Genomic DNA, 18490 nt, shown 5'->3' on the forward strand with positions numbered 1-18490 from the left:
ACTGAAAAAACACACAGCAGTACTTTTGTGTTATGATGTATTTGCTATAATCTTCCCTCATGCATGCATAGAGGTGGTTCCATAGAGGGTTGTTTGCTTATTTTGGGTCCGCCTATGTCCTGGTTTGCTGGCTCTGATTGGAGGCTTCAGGGTGCAGCAGGTGAAACCTGAGAAACTGTTATCTGCGCACCTGTGAGCTACGCCCATCTTTGTACCTTGCATTTTTTGGTCAACGTGAGAAAGAAATGGCAGCAACAACTATTTCTATTGAACAAGACCAGTTTTGTTGTTCAGTGTGCCTGGAGGTTTTGAGAGACCCAGTGACTATCCCCTGTGGACACAGCTACTGTCTGGACTGCATTGAAGACTACTGGAACAGGGCCAAGCAGAAAGGCCAGTACAGCTGCCCCCAGTGCAGGCAGGTGTTCAACCCCAGACCTCTGCTGAGTAGAAACACAGTTCTGGGTGAAGTGGTGGAAAAATTTCAGCGGTCCGGATTTCAAGCTCCAGCTCAACACTCGGCCAAACCTGAGGATGTGAAATGCAGCGTCTGCACAGGGAGAAAAAGCAAAGCTGTTAAATCCTGCCTCGTGTGCTCGGAGTCTTACTGTGCAGCTCACTTGAGAGCCCACGAAGAACGTTTTCATGGGAAGGGGCATAAATTGATCCCAGCTGCTGTGGATCAGCTGAGAGAGAAGCTGTGCCCACATCACGACAAGTTACTGAGAGGTTACTGTCGCTCTGACCAGCAGGGTGTGTGCTCCCAGTGCGTGAAAGAGAGACACAAAGGCCATGACGTGGTGGCAGCGGTGGACGAGAGAGCAGCACAACAGGTTTGTTGGAGTGTTTCTATAGATTCAGTTCAGCAATAATAATCATTCATTCATTTAAATTTCCAGAATAAATAAGTTAATATTTACTTAGATTACAAATGACCCTTTCAGTGTTGTAAAATGATGTATTTAGAGCACATCATGTATGTTTTTGTACCAAAATTCAGGTAGAGGCATTTATTAGAAGTAGGGATCTCATTTTAAAGGGGCATTCCACTGATTTTATACATCAAAGTCAGTTCACTAGACATAGTCGGTGCTCAACTTGTGAAAACAGTCAGTATAATGTTTTCTGTGGTGCTTGAGGAACTTGACAAGTCTGAGAAAATAACCTTGATGAATGCATAGTGATGTCATCAGGGTTATCTCACGGGAACATTTTGTAAAGTCCCCTTTTTACAATTTAAGAGTATTCATGTCATTGGACAAGGTGGTTGTGTGACTGCAGAGTTAGTCATGTGGGGGTTAGAAATATTGTGCAGTGACATTATAACATTTTTACATTGAACAACAGACTTTGGCTGACAAGAGATTGTTTGGTTTTTGAGAATTTCTGTGTTATAAACGGCCAAGTTGTATAGATCAGAGCTTTGATTTGAACATTATTTACATGTCCAAAACACGTAATTACAATAACTCCAAACGCAGCACTGGAGCCAACAAATTTCTAACATAAAGCCTGTGTTGCAAACTGATTTGTAGAGCTTGAACAATTTTGGCTTTTACTCACAGCAAGACGCTGTTGAGTTTTTGAAAAAATCAGTAGTTTAACACAGGAAAGCTAATAATTTTGAACACATTCTGTTGTTAGTAATGGGGAAAAATTAACAGAGATGCAATAGACAATTTACTTGCATCTTTGGTGTCTTCAAATATTGAATACAGGGATTGTGAAATATGCTCTGGTCCTGCAGCCATGTGTGCTCAGATGTTTAGGTTGATAGACCAAAGGTCTCCTTGTCTAATCCAATCCTTTGATTGTAAAATCAAAACTCATGGTGAAACACGAGCAGCCTGAGGGATGGCATGGTGTGATTTTCATCTTTTGTATTCTCTCAGAAAAAACTCCAGGAAAGCTCTTTGAAGTCTGTGCAGAAATTGAAGGACTCAGAGAAGGAACTTAGATACATTGTCAGGTACATCAAGGTGAGTGCATTTCTAATACAGTGTCTTTTTAATATGTTATTGACATAGACTCAAAAGTAGGGCACACACACACACACGATTCCTTAGGAAACTTTATCCTCCACAGCACTCTACAGAGGCAGCAGTGGAGGAAAGCGAGAGGATTTTCTCAAAGCTGATCCGCTCCATAGAGAAACAAAGCTGCGAGGTGAAGGAGCTGATCAGAGTCCAGGAGAGGGCGGCTGTCAGTCAGGCTGAGGAGCTGCTGGAGAAGATACAGAGAGAGATAGCTGAGCTCAGGAGGAGTGACGCTGAGCTGGAGAAGCTCTCTCGCACTGAGGACCACCTGCATTTCCTTCAGGTATGGAACAAAAGCCAACTTGGCAAGTAGTTTGGGAAAAGACTTGTTCAATCATGTCTATATCGTCTTAGACACATAGAGGTCTTTTTAATTGCTTTTATCTTATCCTCACTTGTCTGATGCACCTGTTTTAGCATCTTTACACAGCCTCAAAGTTTCATTTATTAGTTTATTATTAGTCAAGAGTTAGCTTAAGATGTTAATTTTCATCTGTTTCCCCAGGCCAGATATTAAACCTACAACTAAAATCACATTACAAACAACCAGATAGAACATTTTTATAAGCACAACATATAAGAGGGAGAGTCTGCAAAATGGAAAAAAGATTAATTCAAAACAATTAATCTGTTTAGAGAGTAATATATAAGCAATAGTATGAACAGAATAAGGTAATAACCAAAGACATATAGAAGAGAATTACATGTATGACATTAAGAAATACAAGATGACACCATTAGCAGTGTGTTATTGATTATCATTAGGCTCTTTGCTATATTTCCAACCTTTAAGTCCAATATAAACCTCAATGTAGCTGAAGATCTTCTGTTCCAGAGTCCACAGGAGACGTGACCTCTGCAGTCAGGGCTCTGAGGAAGCTAAATATCTACTTAAAACATATTTTATTATTGGAAACGTTCTGCTCAATTTGCTTGCATGATTTTCTTTTCTTTTTTTACTTAATTTTAACTGTTTTTTAAATTTATTTTGTATTATATTACTAGAACATCTTAAAAAACCTTTTTGGTCAAAGTGCTCAGGATTAAAAAGTGTGGTATTTACATATAACACATGTCAGTACCAATATTTAGTCCAAACTGCAACAGATGTGAAAGATGATAGTTAATAGGTGAGTATTAGTGAGTATAAGTGTATTTACTCATAAATACGCTGATATACAGAGATGAAACCAAGTCTTTGTCTTGTTATATATGTCTTTCTGCCTTGTGTGAAGCATTTCTTAACTTTTTTTTTTTGAAAAGTTCTCTACAAATAATTATTACCAGTTGCTTTTAATGTGCATTTATTTTTTTTTAAGGTCAAGACAATTGGTAACATTTAACACAAGCCTAACTTGAGCTTGACAGAGTCAGTCAACATGATTTAAGGTGCATTAAGTGTGAACTTCTCGTACAGTTAACTGACTATTTCAGGACTCACAAAGTGATTCCTTCCTCTATTGTTGTATTTGCATTCTGCCTGCTAATTTGGTTGCATGTCGCTGCAGAAGTGCAAGTCTCTTCACTTCCCTGCAAAGACTGTGGAGATGCCGAGCACTGATGCGCTTCCATATTTGATGTACAAAAGCATGAGAGGAGCCCTCGCTGATCTAAAGGACAGTCTGGATGAAACAATCGAAAGAGAATTCAACAGAATTTCAGATAAAGGTATGTTTCCTTTACAAATGACAAGAAACAAGAAAGATCATTTTGTTTTTAGATGTTATGAAGGGTAAATGGACACTATCTTCTCTAAATTTCCAGTGATTTCACTGAAGGAAACCAGCAATCAAAGTACCTCTGAAAAGACTAAAGGTATGTAAATTTAAGTTTTTTTTTTTAGTAGTTTAACAATTATTTTGTCACATGTTTAATGTCTGCCATCATCTACTGTCAACCAGCAAAAGATGCCAACATGCCCTACAACACAGAACCAAAGACGAGAGCTGATTTTCTTCAATGTGAGTACAATCATTTTATTAACCTTATAACTAACTGATTGATTTATTTGGTCTATAAATTTCAATAAATTGTGAAAAATAGCCATCACTATTTTGTAGGTCCAATGCGGAGTTTCCAAATTAGTCTAATCAACAGTCCAAAATGCATATTCTGTTTACTATCATATGAGATGAAGAAAAGCAGCAGGACTAGACAAAGTTCAGCATTCAAACAAAACAAAGACTCTACTGCCGTGCCAGTAGCTCTGTGAGGCTCTACTTCAGGTTCAGCTGCTAAACGCTAATTTCAGCATCCTAAAATCTGCTACACAGTATAGCAGAGGCTGATGGGAATGTCATTTAGCTTTATAGGTATTAGAAACTAAAGTATTGAGCAGATTCAACATTTGACCCAATGATAGCGTTGAAAACTGACTGAAAATATTACAATTCCTCTTGAGTAAAACATAAAAGTCTGTACCAATTTACATAGCAATTTATGTAGATGTTGAAATATTTGTCTGAATAACTGAGAAATGTCACTTGTTGGTGGTGCTGGATGAAAAGTTAGTGGATGTTCAAAGTCAATAGGATTCATCCTTGGTGAAATATGAACATTGTACCAGATTTCTAAACAATCTATCTAAAAGTCCATATTTCAGTCAGGACCACTGCAAGCGTGTCAAACAAAAAATACCAATAAACTATAATCTGTCTGACATTATTCATTTCCCCTTTCCAGATTACCACGACATAATCCTGGACCTCAACACAGCCAACCCTTATCTGTCCTTCTCTGACAGTCTGAGAGGGGTGACCACACGTTCAGAGCCGCAGCCATACCCGGACCACCCTGATCGCTTCACCAGCTGGGCTCAGGTGCTGTGTCGCGCTGGGATGGCCGGTCGCTGCTACTGGGAGGTAGAGTGGGCTGGTAACGGTGGGGTTTCTATTGGTATCTGCTACAAAAACATAAGCAGGAACGGAGGAGGGAGCGACTGCAAGCTGGGACACAACTCCAAATCCTGGAGTCTGGACTGTTCTTACTCTGTCTGTTCATTTCAGCACAATAAGCAGAGCGCGACCATCGCTGCTCCCTGCTGTAGCAGGATAGGAGTCTATCTAGACTTCAGAGGGGGGATTCTGTCTTTCTACAACATTTCTGATACAATGGTTTTACTCCATAAAGTCAAGACTTCATTCACGCAGCCTGTATATCCAGGATTTTGGGTGGGATTAGGCTCTACTTTGAAGCTGTGCTCTCTTCAAGTGTGAAGCTGACTACAGTCCATCAAAAAACACAACAGTTCTCAAATAACCTTAGAGATGCAGGGTTCCAAATATTATTAGTATTAACTAAGAGGAATAATGAAACAGAGACAAAAGTTTGTGCTCAAAGCCTAGCATTTTAATAACGGTGCAAGCCCGGAGCAGCAGCAACACTTTGGTGGAAAGGTGAAGAGGTGGAGCTTAGATCTTATTGAAGGCAGCAACATCTACACTCTGGACCTGCAGACGAGGAAAAAACATCTTTAGAAGTGCATATTTATTTGAACATATCATTTATACTGTCATATGGTGAATCATTGTACAAAGCTATTTATCAATAAAGCATTTAATGTCAGAAAAAGATTAACAGACAGCGAATGCTTATGTGACATTTATTTGTCCCCTCAACATTTAGGTTTTTGGGAGAAATCCACATTTTTTCTGAAAGGAGTTTGGTTTTCTTTGAATTATGAAAGCGTCAGTTCACCCAAAGAACAAAAGGTTGAGGTAACACCTTATTTTACAGATCCTTTAATATTATAACAAATTCCTAGAAATCTTTGATCTAATTTGCAGGTATTTTAACAGTTAATTTCAAGGACATTTTACAGAAATGTGGTGCAACTTGGTACAAATAAGAAAAAACAGGAAAAATTGTTAGGTTGGTAGGTGCACACTCATTTTCTAGATGTGAAGATGCAAAAATTTGTATTAGTATTGGCATATTAGATTCTTTCTTAAAAACTTTTTAATGAGCGCATTTCTCATACACCACCAAATTACATAACACTTTCAAAAAAATGTTTTAAGAATTAACAGTTACCAAGCAACTACTTTCAGAAAATTGTTGTAAAAAAAGCTAAAAACTACATGTGAAATCAGCCAACTTTTTTCCATTTTTTAAATAATTTATACCAAATTGCACCACCCCTTCTGTAAAATCTGCTAAAAATCAACCATTAAAAACCTGGAAATTACTCTGGCAATTGGTATAAAATGAAGGGATGTATATATATTTAAAAAAAGAAGCATTTAAGTTGACCTCTAGTGATATCTGAAAATTCATATAGTTTTGGTTGTAATTGGCCTGGTTTGTTGCTGAGATTCCTGCCCGAATCTGAATATAGTGGAGGTGAATGAAATTTCATGTGGCGCTCACTGCACTAGAATTTTTTTTTTTTTTTTTTTTTTTTTTTTTTTATAAATTCAGCAGTAACAAGTCTTTCCCTGTTGTTTAAGAAACACAGCACTCAATATTTTACACAAGGGGACTATTTCTTCAGTAAAAAGTAGTTCCAATGAAAACTGCTCTGTGAGTAAAAGGGACACTGACTCTGAAAAGTTGCTGTTGAATTTTAATTAATTTTTTTTAATACCACGAGTACAGATGAAACTCCATTCAGCTCCATTGTACTGAGGTGATGGCAGAGACAAATCTCAGGAGCACAGCTGATAAAATCCAAACTATCTGTGAGGTTAGATACCATCAGGGGTGAGTGAGAAAAATGTTTTCATCATTTGGGTGAACTGACCCTTTAAATCACATCAGTTCAGCTTTCTAGTAGCTACACAGGTCAAAGTGATTGTTACTTACAAAGTCCTCAAACTTGGTGATCTCCTCCTCCAGAATGTCAGTTCCAACTTTGTCGTCCTCAACGACGCAGTTGATCTGCAGCTTCTTGATGCCGTAGCCCACTGGCACCAGTTTGGATGCTCCCCACAGGAGCCCGTCCATCTGCACGGAGCGCACACACTCCTCCAGCTTTGCCATGTCCGTCTCGTCGTCCCACTGAGGAAACGGACACAAACATTAATTTGACAAAGCCATAAAAAGGCGCAAAACAAAGGAGTTTTCAGCCAACTTCTACAAATGTTTATAATTAGATTCAATGACGGAACATACAATTAGCTGAACGACTTAAAACATGAATGAAAACAGAAATAAATTTAAAGGACATTACTTTTTTTAATTCAGCTTTTGCCAAATAAAACAGTGAATCATTGACAATCACATCCATGACCTGAACCTCATCTAGGAAGACATTTTAATGACTTCAGTTACATTTTTTAACAACTGTGCGTTCACTTCACTGAAGCACAATTGCAACGGATGTAGCATTAGGGCCGCAACTAACAATTATTTCCACTATAGATTAATCTGTTGATTATTTTCTCGTATTATCTATAAAATGTCAAATTGTGAAAAAGGCCCGTTATAATTTCCCAGAGTCAAAGGAGACGTTTTGTTCTGACCGACCAACAGTCCAAAACCCAAAGATATAAGTTTACTATCATATATAACAAAGTAAAGCATTAAATCATCACAGTTGAGAAGCTGAAACCAGCTAATGTTTGGTATTCCTGCTGAAAAAAATGACAATTATATGATTATCAAAATAGTTGCTGACTAATTTTCTGTCGACTAATCGTTGCATCTCTAATTAGCATATTAATGAGCTGGATGATATTATACAGTGTGGGAGGTATTAATACGTACAGGCTTGACGTCCAGCAGGATGGATGACTTGGCGATCAGGGTGGGTTTCTTGGCCTTCTTGGCTGCATACGCATCCACACGCTCCTGCTTGAGGCGTGCTGTCTCCTCATCTTCTTCATCACTGCCGAACAAGTCTATGTCATCGTCGTCGTCATCACCGTTTACCTGTTGGACTGGAGCAGCCTGGACTGGAGCAGCCTGGTCGAGATAATGGGAACAGGAACATGACAAACACCACAACACAAAATAAATGTCTGATCTGTCCAGAAGAGGCTCCGTTACCCCTTTCAGACATTTTTAATGTAGATACAGAGAACATACAGTGGGGTCCAAAAGTCTGAGACCACATTGAAAATCTAATATTTTCACGTAAACCTTTGAAATAATCAAAGTTTGAGGGTTCAGAAACATTTTAAAACACAAGAAGTTGTAAAATGAAGAAGAAATATTTAAGATTCTTGTATTTTTAGGTCAGCAATCAAATTTGTGGTATTGGCCGACTTAACTAGTTTATACAAAAGGTCAGATTTCCTTGAGTTGTATCACTTCCACTGAAGCGTTCAGATGGATGGTGGATTTGATCTACTCATCAGAGGCTTGTTCAAGTAACAACTTGCAGCCAGTGTTCACCCGTTATAAATATGGTTGTGCCTCAAGTTTCCAGCAGATCACTGCTTACTAAATAACACTGTGATAGTGAGAAACATGGCATCAGAACTAGGTGAAAGTGTCGGAAGTCAAATTGTTATTCTAAGCAAAGAGGGGCTTTCTCACAGTCGAATCATGGCTAGACTAAAAGGTTTCTAAGGGGGCAGAGCATGGAGCTCTAAAATGCTTTGCAGAAACTGGATCAGTTGTATCTAAAGCACAATCAGGCAAACTAAAAGTGACCACACAACCAGAAGATCAATACATCAAGCTAAGTTCCCTGACAGATAGAAAAGCAACTTTATCACAGATACAGAATTTGCTAAATAAAGAATGCAAGACTCAAAAGTTCTGTCAAAAGAAGGCTGTGTTGCATTTCACAGTGGGTGACTGGGAAAAAAAGGCCTATTTACTGATGAAGTTTGAGATTTATTGCAGTAACAGAAGGTTTTATGTAAGGAGATGAACATGAGAGAGAACGATACCGCAGTGTATTAAACTGAGAGTGAAACACCGTGGTTGGAATATTTAAGTCTGGGGTTGTTTTGCCTTCTCTGGAGTTGGACGCCTTTACTGAACTGACTCCACCCTGATCAGGAGGAAGTACACCTCCATTCTCCAGAGACATGTTGTACCCTCTGCTTTGCATTTTTGTGAAGACGGATTCATATTGCAGCAGGATAATGACCCCTAAACACAAATCAAAGGTTTCCAAGAACTACTTGAAGACCAAAGAAGACCAAGGAGTCCTGACTGACCTGCACTTGCCTCCATAGTCACAGGTTTTGCACAGACTTGTCTATACTAGCTTGACTTCACGCTGTCATTAAAGCAACAGGGGGACATACTAAGATATTCTGAAATATATGTACTGATATGATTATGAAAAAAAATGACTATTACATTTGAAACAAATGCAAAATATAAGTATCGAATGGTGGTCTCAGTCTTTTGGACCCTGATGTACATGTGTAGTAAACGAGCCTAATAAATTAATTGTTATCTACCTTAGCACAAGGGACGGCTGCTGATGCAGGGTTCTTTTCCAGCATACCCACTCTGGACTCCAGTTTATGCAGGGCTGCTCTCATCTCCGCCACCACTAACATGCAAACAAAGCATAAAAAGGTTAAAGTATAAATCTTGTGTTACTATAACAAGTAAGCAAAAGCTCAAAGCTGAATATAAACACACCTTTGTGCAGAGCCTGGTTCTCCAGTTCCAGGCTCTTCATGCGTGAAACCAGCTCGTGGTCTCCTCCTGCATGTGAGGAGGACTGTGGAAAAATAAACAAATTAGTAAATGTTATGTTGCTGTTCAGGGTTTGAAATGTTAACAAAGCATCCAGGTTGAGATCCAATCAAAGCCTGAAGTGAAGAAGCAAGCAATGAATAAAAAAATAAATAAGAAAGTGAACATGGTGATGGTTAAAAAACAAAAACCATGCAAGGCTAAAATCTATTTCACAGCAATGATTTGAATATACTTCACACATGAACACACAGTGCTGATGTTAAAATCAACTTTGGTTCCCACAAAACAGGTTTTAATATTTAAATTTACAACACAGGCATGCATGTCAACTCATTTTTGTAAACAAACCTGTAAAAAGACAACCGTGTGACAAGATTTTTTTCCCACATTTAATAACCATTGCTGATTAAAGTTTAAAGATGAAATGAAGTGGAAGGACTATATTTTATATGGGAAAATTGGCATTTTTTAAATTGTAACTGATAATAATTGTAACTGATAAAGCAAAATAATCAAGGTGATAACTTCCACCTCATAATTACACATTTTGAATTAGTGGCAGTGTAGCCCCCCGTTTCAACCACGTTTCTGGTACTTTGGAAGGAACTAATAGTTCCTGTTTGTGTTTCCACCACATCTGAGGAACCAGGTAGATCATGCAAAACAGGCCGTGACAAATTAAAAATGACAGCAGCGTTTGAAACAGTATTAACGCATGAGGAAAAGAAAAACATTTGTCCTGTTGTCATATATTTACTGTTACAGGCCTTTGAGGTTTGAGTTGGATCTAATGAATGAAAAGGACAAATGTAAAAGGAGGAATATTAAAATGAAACAAAGAGCGCCTGTTTTATTTCTCTCATTCACTGGCTTTGTTCTCCCCGCCGCCACTCCCTCTCTTCATTCACTCTCTAGCATAAAGCATAAAAGCATAACTTTACTTTTAATGTTAAACAACGAGAAGTATCCTCCCCTCAACCTAATATCAATATTTGAGTACTTCCTTGTTTCATGAATGAAGGTGAAGCAGGGATTTTTTTGGGGGGGTAAAACAATCTCCCTGGTTCCTGGTCCCTGTGGTGGACACACAGGTGGATCTCAGTCCCCTGGGGGAGTTCCTGCGGTGGAAATGGGGCTTATGATGCCTAAATGGATGCAGGTGAGGTGATGGTGCAGGATGAGACATCTTAGTGCTGTGGTAACAGTAGCACACTCCACGTCAGGCAGCAGCAGCGGACACAGCCAGCACACCCGGCTGTCTGTCTCAGCCATGCAGCGTTTCCAGGCCTGAGCAGCAACATGCTTGAAGAGGACTTACGTTTCTGTGCTGCCGTTTCTGTTGGCGCCCTTTGGCCTGCTGCAGGGCCGCTTTCACCTGCACCCATTAAGGTACGGGGTGAAGGTGAGGGGAGGAAGAGAGGAAGGGAAAAAAAAAAAAGACCAAGACAAAGAGAAAAGTAGAGGTTGTAGGTAGGTAGTCAGATGCTACACGTGCTACAGTATGAACAGCTTCAGTTGTCAGTAATGGGTTAGAAACGGACGAGAAATCAGATGAAACATTTGTTTTAGTGTGCAATAATCACTTTCAACATTCTCAATAAAATGATGTTTAAGAGGTCTTAGTGCATTTCGTTCATTGCTTAGGTTTTACAGCCTGCGCCGCAAATGTGTGGATTGTAAATCAACTGGTGTTCTCTCATCGACCCCTTCAATGCAGCTGTTTGCAGAAAACAAGCTCTGAGAAAACAACTGAGGACAATAAAGTAACCCTTGTGGTTTGGAAGAAATCAGCCGTACACACAGAAATGTTGACTTCACGGTAAAAAAAAAAAGTTGCAGTAGCTTCTGACAACTTAAAATGGCAAACACAATGCTATTGCAAAGACAAACACACAAGCAACTTACTGACAGTGCAACAATGAAGATTATGAAAGTAAGCAAGCAGAGGTAGAACGATGAACATCTCTCAAAACAGAGAATAGAATAGTTTCAAACTCTTGTAGTGTTTGGGATTTAATGTAGCTTAAAACTCTCCAAAAGACTTGACTTCTACACTTTATTCATCATAATTACACAGTTTTAACTGCTATTCCCCTATTATAGGGCTGGTACACGAACACTAGTGAGTACAGTCCTGCCACTCCAGGGGATAGAGGCCTGTGGCTCATTTTGTAATACAGTACTCACTCCGTTTAGGGACTGCTGGATATTCTGTCGGGATTTAGCAATGTCCTGCAGGATGGCATTAGCTTCAGTCTCCTGCAGGCGTGTGTGGGTAAAGCAGTGATGAAGCGGAAGCAGTGAGAAAGACAGGAAGCATCATGCCAAACAGACAAGAGCAGGATGACCCCCATACAGCCAACATTCAGAGTGACACTGTTAATCAATCCTGTGAATCGAATTTGAAAGGGAGTGATGATGCCAACTGTAACATTTAAGGGACGAGCTGTCAGAAGCAAATAAATGTGAGCTCTGGGTTTATTTAAATATGCCTAATGGTGAAATATAAAAAAGGTTACACACATGACATGAGAGTACACAAACTCACAATGATAACCTGACCTACACCTCATGTGGTGCAGCTGTCGTTTTCCCACTTTGGTACACAGAGTCCTGAAACGGGAACTACTTTTGACCCAAGAAATAGGCCAAGCAAAATTAAAGTGTTGACAGTGTGGTCTGTGGATTATCTCTTAGTAACTAGAGCATTGTATCTGGAAAGACACTTCACCGCCATTGTATTTGGGCAGCCGCAGACATTTCAGAGGCAGATATCTCAAAATCTCTGTGAACTTAATCTTTCCGCATGGCTTGACGTGACTAAGGGTGAGACAAAACTGATATGATTCTTGTGACTTGATGAACTGACCACACTGAAATCTCTTTCCATTTTTTTCCCCTCAGGCCTGTGTGGAAAATCTCGAAGCTGCTGCAGACAATCTGAGTAGCAGAGGCAGCTGCCAAATCATCTGACCCCTCTCTCGTCTAAATCGAGTGGCTTAACTCGCATGCACACAGCTGCTCCGGGCTGCTGAGTGCTGTGACTGCCGATGATGTAACGATTGCTAGAACCAACAGGCCAGTGACTGACAGGGCAGCGTGCAGCCGTTGACAAGGCAGCATGAGCTGTGGAGGTGTCAAGACAGGAGAGTACAGGACCTTCAAAAGACGGCAACAAGGATGGAAAATAAAGGTTTGTAGAAAGCTGATTGATCAGGTTGATGCGTGTAATAAAGATCTTGAGCTGCTTATAAAAAGCCAAGCTATAAAAAGAAGACGAAAAGATGAAAATAGTTTTTGGATTAAAAGTAAATAATAATAATAAATAAGTGTTTTCTCACCTGATGTGTGGGGCCGTTAACTCCCTCGTAGAAGTGCTTCTCAGCCTCATCGTAGCGGTGTTTGTCAAACCAGATGTTCTCCGAGGCGAGGCACTGCAGTCCGCTCATTTTGGTACTGAGGAGGGAAAGTGAAAAATTCAGTTAAAATTAGACAATGGGGGAAAAAAACAAAACAACCTGATCATTATTTGCCAAATTATCTGTTAACAAACAGCCATGACCAGGTGTTAGGTCATAATAGCCGGCACAATCAGTGACAGGAAACAAGCAACAAAACATCGCTTAATTAGATGCTTGACCAGGACGCCGTATATTACAGGTTACGACATGTAGCGCCACAGATGGAGTTGTTGAGTGGAACAGGGAGAGACAAATCAAAGCGTAACGCAGACAGTTTCTTTCATATGTACACAGCTGATAGGACAGTTTCAAAAATCACAAGCAACAATGAAAAACAGGGTTATAACAGCCTGCATACATGCTTCACCTCCCCTTCTCATTTTGCTGATGGGTTTCTGCAGCAGATAAGCATCTGCACATTCCTCAGTCAAACAGAGTTGCCTGGTCTGCAAACTCTGGATTATCAAAACAAAAGGTCGCTCACTGCCAACCAACAGCCCCACGTTAGTTATAGCAGAGTTCCACTTTATTTTTACGATTATCATACACAGGGAAACAAGACTGTACGTTGCCATCTGTTGTACATTATAACTTATGTGACACTGGACACAAATCACACTGAATACCAAGAAACAATTGAAAAAACGCCAAACAAAAACGCAGACAGACAACAGAAAATATTCATAGTAGTTAAATAAACCAAAAAACACAGATCACGTCTCTCTCATTCCCTGTGTGAGAGGTGTCATACTTGTCCCATCTGGGCCTGCTTTCCGTCTCAGAGAGGCCTCTCTTCCTCTGCATCGGCGCCCTGCCCCTGCTGCCTTTGCCCCCCTGCTCGGTCTCAGAGGAGGTACGATTGCGGCCTCTACTGTACCGACGGTGGGGGGTGCCAGAGGACTTCACAGTGGTGACAGGGTGAGACTGATCCTGCTGTTGATTGTTGGTGCGTCTCGAGAAGCCTCTGGTGTTCGGGCTCTTTGGAGAGGACGAGAGCGGCCCGTTGCCGTTGGAGGCAAGTCGCCGTTGGTAGTTGCTCTCGGCCTGCTCGAAGGAGCTGCGGTTGTACCAGATCGACTCTGCCTGCATGCCCTTGAGGATGGGGCTTTGGCCGTAGGAGCCGCTCATCCACTCATCTTCAGCTCCAGAGCTCTGGTTCTCTGATTGGGACAAACGTGCGTGGCGCCGCTGCCTCCCAAACTGGACATTGTCTCCGCTGATGATGCTCCTCTCCGGAACAGGAATATTACCCTGTCTGGGGGTCCCGACTGGTGATGCATGCTGAGGGGCTCCTCCTTGCTTAGTGTTTGGCCAAAACTGATCCATTTCTCTATAAAGGGGTCTCTTCTCTCACTTTTGTGTCGGGTTTATGAGGAGAGAAAAGAAGTAACAGGTGGAAGCTAGAGCCATTAGTTTAGAGTGAAGTTAGCATCACAAAGGGAACTTGCTGGTTAGGGGCATTTTTGAAGCTCATAAATCTGTTGATATGTGATGCCAATGTGGTCCTTCAGGTCGAGAGACGATTGATTGATCAAAAAACTTAATTTGGTCCAGAAAATGTAAATTATCGTATATTTCCCTTTAAAAGGAGAATAAGCTTACCTGCATAGTGGGAATAGTTGAATGAACCTGAAATTGCAAAGACCCTCCTGTATGCTTTTAGTATTTGTAATAAAAGTTAACTGATCAATCTCACATTGGACTTTCAAAACAACAAAGCCAAAATAAACAATGCAAAACATCATTTGGGTAAAACAAATGACAGATGAAGATGGCCGACGTTTATGTTAGGTGTTTGCAGTGTTTCCTCAGTATTTATTTCAAATCCAAACTAACAAGTGTTTGCAAACATTTTGGATTTGATTTTATGATTATTAAGAGACAGCTTAATCTCAACTTGAAAGAAACCAGGTAAGTTACACCCTGATGATGACAGCTGGGGTATAAAACCAGAACAAGGCTGTCCCTTCAAACACACCACAGCTGCGCCCAATTAATGAGGAAACACTGTATGCATAAAATATGACAAGATGTTTCTTCTGAAACATCAAAAAAAACACCAAACCTGTGCAACAGAGTCTGGCTCACCTTTGTTTTGGCATGCTGGAGGATAATGTACGCTCCCTATTGTGAAATGGAATATTTAAACAATTCAAAAGTATTACAAAGTTTTACAAAAGACACATTTTTTCTGACAGCTGCCTTTAAACAAGCAGGCAAACATCACAACCAAAAGATCCCAGTCACTTTTACATGCATTTATTCTTTCCTGAAAATAAACCTACAATATAATCGAACAAAACTTGTGGTGATAACTTGTTACACCTTGATAAAACACATGCAGTCTAATACAACAGCCCAGCGATAAATCCTTCGCTCATGTAAGACTGTTTTTAAAAGTGGTTGATTCAACTTCATGGTCATTTTGGAAGTCGTAGTTTTGTGGTGTTGTTGAATTGTATTGTTTTAAACTGAGATGCTTCAAATATTTTGTCCTCCTCAGAGCTGAAACAATCAGTTGATTGACAGAAAAATTAATATGAAACTTTTTTTTTGCTTTATTTGCAAACATTTATCATTTAAGCCACTTTTCGAGCAAAAATTTATTCGCTAGTACCTTAAATGAGAGCATTTTCTGCTTTTCTCCATTTTATAACATTGCAAATTAAGTATCTTTGGGTTTTGAAATGCTTTCAATGACAAAAACTATTTAAATTTGTCATCTTGGGCTTTAGGAAATTGTCATCGGCATTGTTCACACATTTCAGACATTTTACAGTCAAAATGATTGATATTCAAGAAAACATTTGGCAGATTAGTTGATAATGAAAATAATAGTTGCAGGCAGCCCTGTTTTTGTTCATACAATTAAAGGTGAGCATAAATATTAGAAATATTTCAGTATAATACAGTTAAACAGCACTACAATCTACAACTAAGGCTGCAAAGAACGTTCATTTTCATTAGTGATTAATCTGCTTATCTGATTGTTTTTTTGATTAATCGTTTTATCTCTAAAATGTCAGAAAAAAACTTCATCAAATCATGTATGCCACATAAAAGTTTCAAATCCTCACATCTGAGGAGATGCAGCCAGCAAATGTGACCTTTTTGCTTAAAAAAAATTGACTAAAGCGATCATTTGATTATGGAAACAGCCAATTTTATTATTAAATCGACTACTAGTTGCAGCTCTGGATCTACATCCTCGAAAATGACCAGTTTTAACAACAAGAGCACACTGTAACCTAAATGTCATGCAGGATTGGATTTGTTGCAGTTGTACCTAATAGATTAGCGATTGAGTGTAATGTCATTATTTCAACACAAGATAACAATAAAATCAGTGTGTTAGAGCATCAGCTGAAAAGCAGCTTCATCATCAACACTCACCTTTGATAACTGGGATAGGAAGCTAATGCCCAACAGAAACATAACAGACAATTATGACAATACAGATATTCTCATAAACAGTCTCTTGTAAGAAGAAGAAGAAGAAGAAAAACTGCATACAAACTAATTTATTTTGTGTTAGGGGATTGCAATCTAAACCATACTACGATAAGGGATATCCAGGGTAAATTTTTACATAATCAGATAATTCACAGCTACTATTGTACACCATAACATGGGCTTGATACAGAACAACTTGTCTGTACTTGTCCAACTTTGTCTACTGAGACATATGTCAGAGTTGCCACCAGGAATATTGAAAAGCAGAATGTGGTTTAGTACTGACAGGCTTCTTCACTGCAGCTAGAATTACTCTTCGCCACTACAAGAGTCAGACTGGACCTGAATTTACTGACTGGGTTAAGCTGATGACTGATTATGCCTCATTTGAATTAGGTTAAATGATAACAAAAGGAAAGTTTTACCGGGTCTGGGATTACTTTTTGAATTATATAAAAGATGTAAATAGGTGCCTATAACATGTAAGCAACACCCTACATAGTTGAGGATATATAGGAGACAGTATTTATTATCAAATGATGTGATTTGTTATGTTTATGTGCTAATATATAAAGTTATATATTTTTCCTCTATGTGTGCTTATTTCACATGGTTGTATTGTTTATATTGAAGTGTTTGTTTGTTCTTTTTTTCACGATATCTGACTGATTTAAAAAATTTAAATAAAAATTTAAATGACAAAAAAAAGTATTATAAATGGGAGACAAAAATAACTGTTCAATTCACCAAACATTTGTCACCTGGGAATCACTGAGCCGAGTGTGCAATATAATTATAATTGCAGATAGAAAACAGGCAATTGGCACAGTTAAAGTGATAATTATGGCAGCAAAAAATCGTGTTGCATCCATCTGTTGCTCGACCACACAGACATTAGCTTAGTTGCACCAAGTTTTTGACAGCGGCACCAACTTGTAGTTCCGTTAACCACGTGGCGGTGAAAAACTTTAAATTCTTCAGAGTTTATAGGTTTTACAAACAGTACACGTTTTATAGTGCTCCGGGTCGTAAAAAAACAACTTTATTTCACTTACTATTGGCTTTATTCGACGTTTTATGGCTCAGTAACCGTCCCTTTGCGTGCTGTCTCGGCTGTAATCCGACGGGGAAGAGGGCTCGCATTAGCGGGCTGCTTGCATTTTTCAGTGACAGATAGGGGGAGGGACTTTAGTTTTTTTCGACTATATCGATTATTTTTTCGTAAGTTCAGTGTTTACGAAACATATATTAGCATACGAACACACAACAAAACAAGTATTTGCGTATGGGCCCACGACATAAAAATGGGTGGACGTATTTGCTTGTATTTACATCGCACCTCTAGAGTGGTACGATCCATTTGTACCAAAGACTCGATTTCCCATGATTCCACGAGAACAAGCGACTCGGACCCGTTCATGACGTTTTGACCGTTTTGATAGGCTAAGGGCCCCATTGTCAGGCATAACTCTGATTTCATGTGATTATATTTTTAGTTTTAACAACGATACAGTGTTGTTTTTGTTTTTTGTTTTTTTAAAAAAATCTTCCGACTCTCTACGTTTACAAACGGACCTCTGTCACTGTATACCTTAAAATGATCCTGCTCAAAACAATATTTTACATGTAAACATTAAGTTCATTTTTGAGCCAAATATTTGTCTTCGCTTGTCCTGCAGAGGGCAGACTGGTCGAGCCTATTTGAGCAGATTATAAATCCTCTAGAAAAAGTATAGGCCAACAAGGCTACTATATGTTGGGAACATTTTGTACTAATAAATAGGATAGATTAGGGTTGGTATAGTTGGATGTATTTTCAATTTAGTCTTAGTTGACTAGTGTTCAGTGTGGCTTTGGCAATTTAATATTGTTATTATTATTATGATTAGGATGGTGATGATGATTATTATTATTTATCCTGTCCATATAAAA

At 39.2% G+C, this 18490-nt stretch overlaps 2 protein-coding genes across 10 annotated transcripts; one reads left to right on the forward strand and one right to left on the reverse strand.

Annotated features, from left to right (window-relative positions):
* Positions 1-13: 13 nt before the first annotated feature.
* LOC122993220 (E3 ubiquitin/ISG15 ligase TRIM25-like) lies at positions 14-5487 on the forward strand. Its single transcript, XM_044367183.1, has 7 exons — positions 14-833; positions 1893-1979; positions 2086-2319; positions 3545-3704; positions 3801-3851; positions 3938-3997; positions 4719-5487. The coding sequence occupies exons 1-7, from the start codon at positions 246-248 to the stop codon at positions 5249-5251; spliced, it is 1713 nt and encodes a 570-aa protein (XP_044223118.1). The 5' UTR covers positions 14-245; the 3' UTR covers positions 5252-5487.
* On the reverse strand, positions 5363-17716 carry LOC122993222 (elongation factor 1-delta-like). Of its 9 annotated transcripts, XM_044367190.1 has the most exons (10): positions 17614-17716; positions 16499-16520; positions 15194-15229; positions 12986-13100; positions 10963-11019; positions 9585-9666; positions 9398-9492; positions 7743-7940; positions 6840-7034; positions 5363-5485 (listed from the first exon to the last, which is right to left on the reverse strand). In XM_044367190.1, exons 1-10 carry the CDS (start codon positions 17699-17701, stop codon positions 5447-5449), a joined length of 927 nt encoding a protein of 308 aa, XP_044223125.1. In that variant the 5' UTR covers positions 17702-17716; the 3' UTR covers positions 5363-5446. The 9 variants fall into 9 exon arrangements, with proteins under 9 accessions (XP_044223125.1, XP_044223126.1, XP_044223127.1 ...); XM_044367191.1 differs by lacking the exon at positions 15194-15229; XM_044367192.1 differs by lacking the exon at positions 10963-11019.
* Between the last annotated feature and the right edge of the window lie 774 nt (positions 17717-18490).

The sequence above is a fragment of the Thunnus albacares genome, chromosome 12 (assembly GCF_914725855.1).
Source record: "Thunnus albacares chromosome 12, fThuAlb1.1, whole genome shotgun sequence".
In the NCBI taxonomy this organism is placed as follows: Eukaryota; Metazoa; Chordata; class Actinopteri; order Scombriformes; family Scombridae; genus Thunnus; species Thunnus albacares.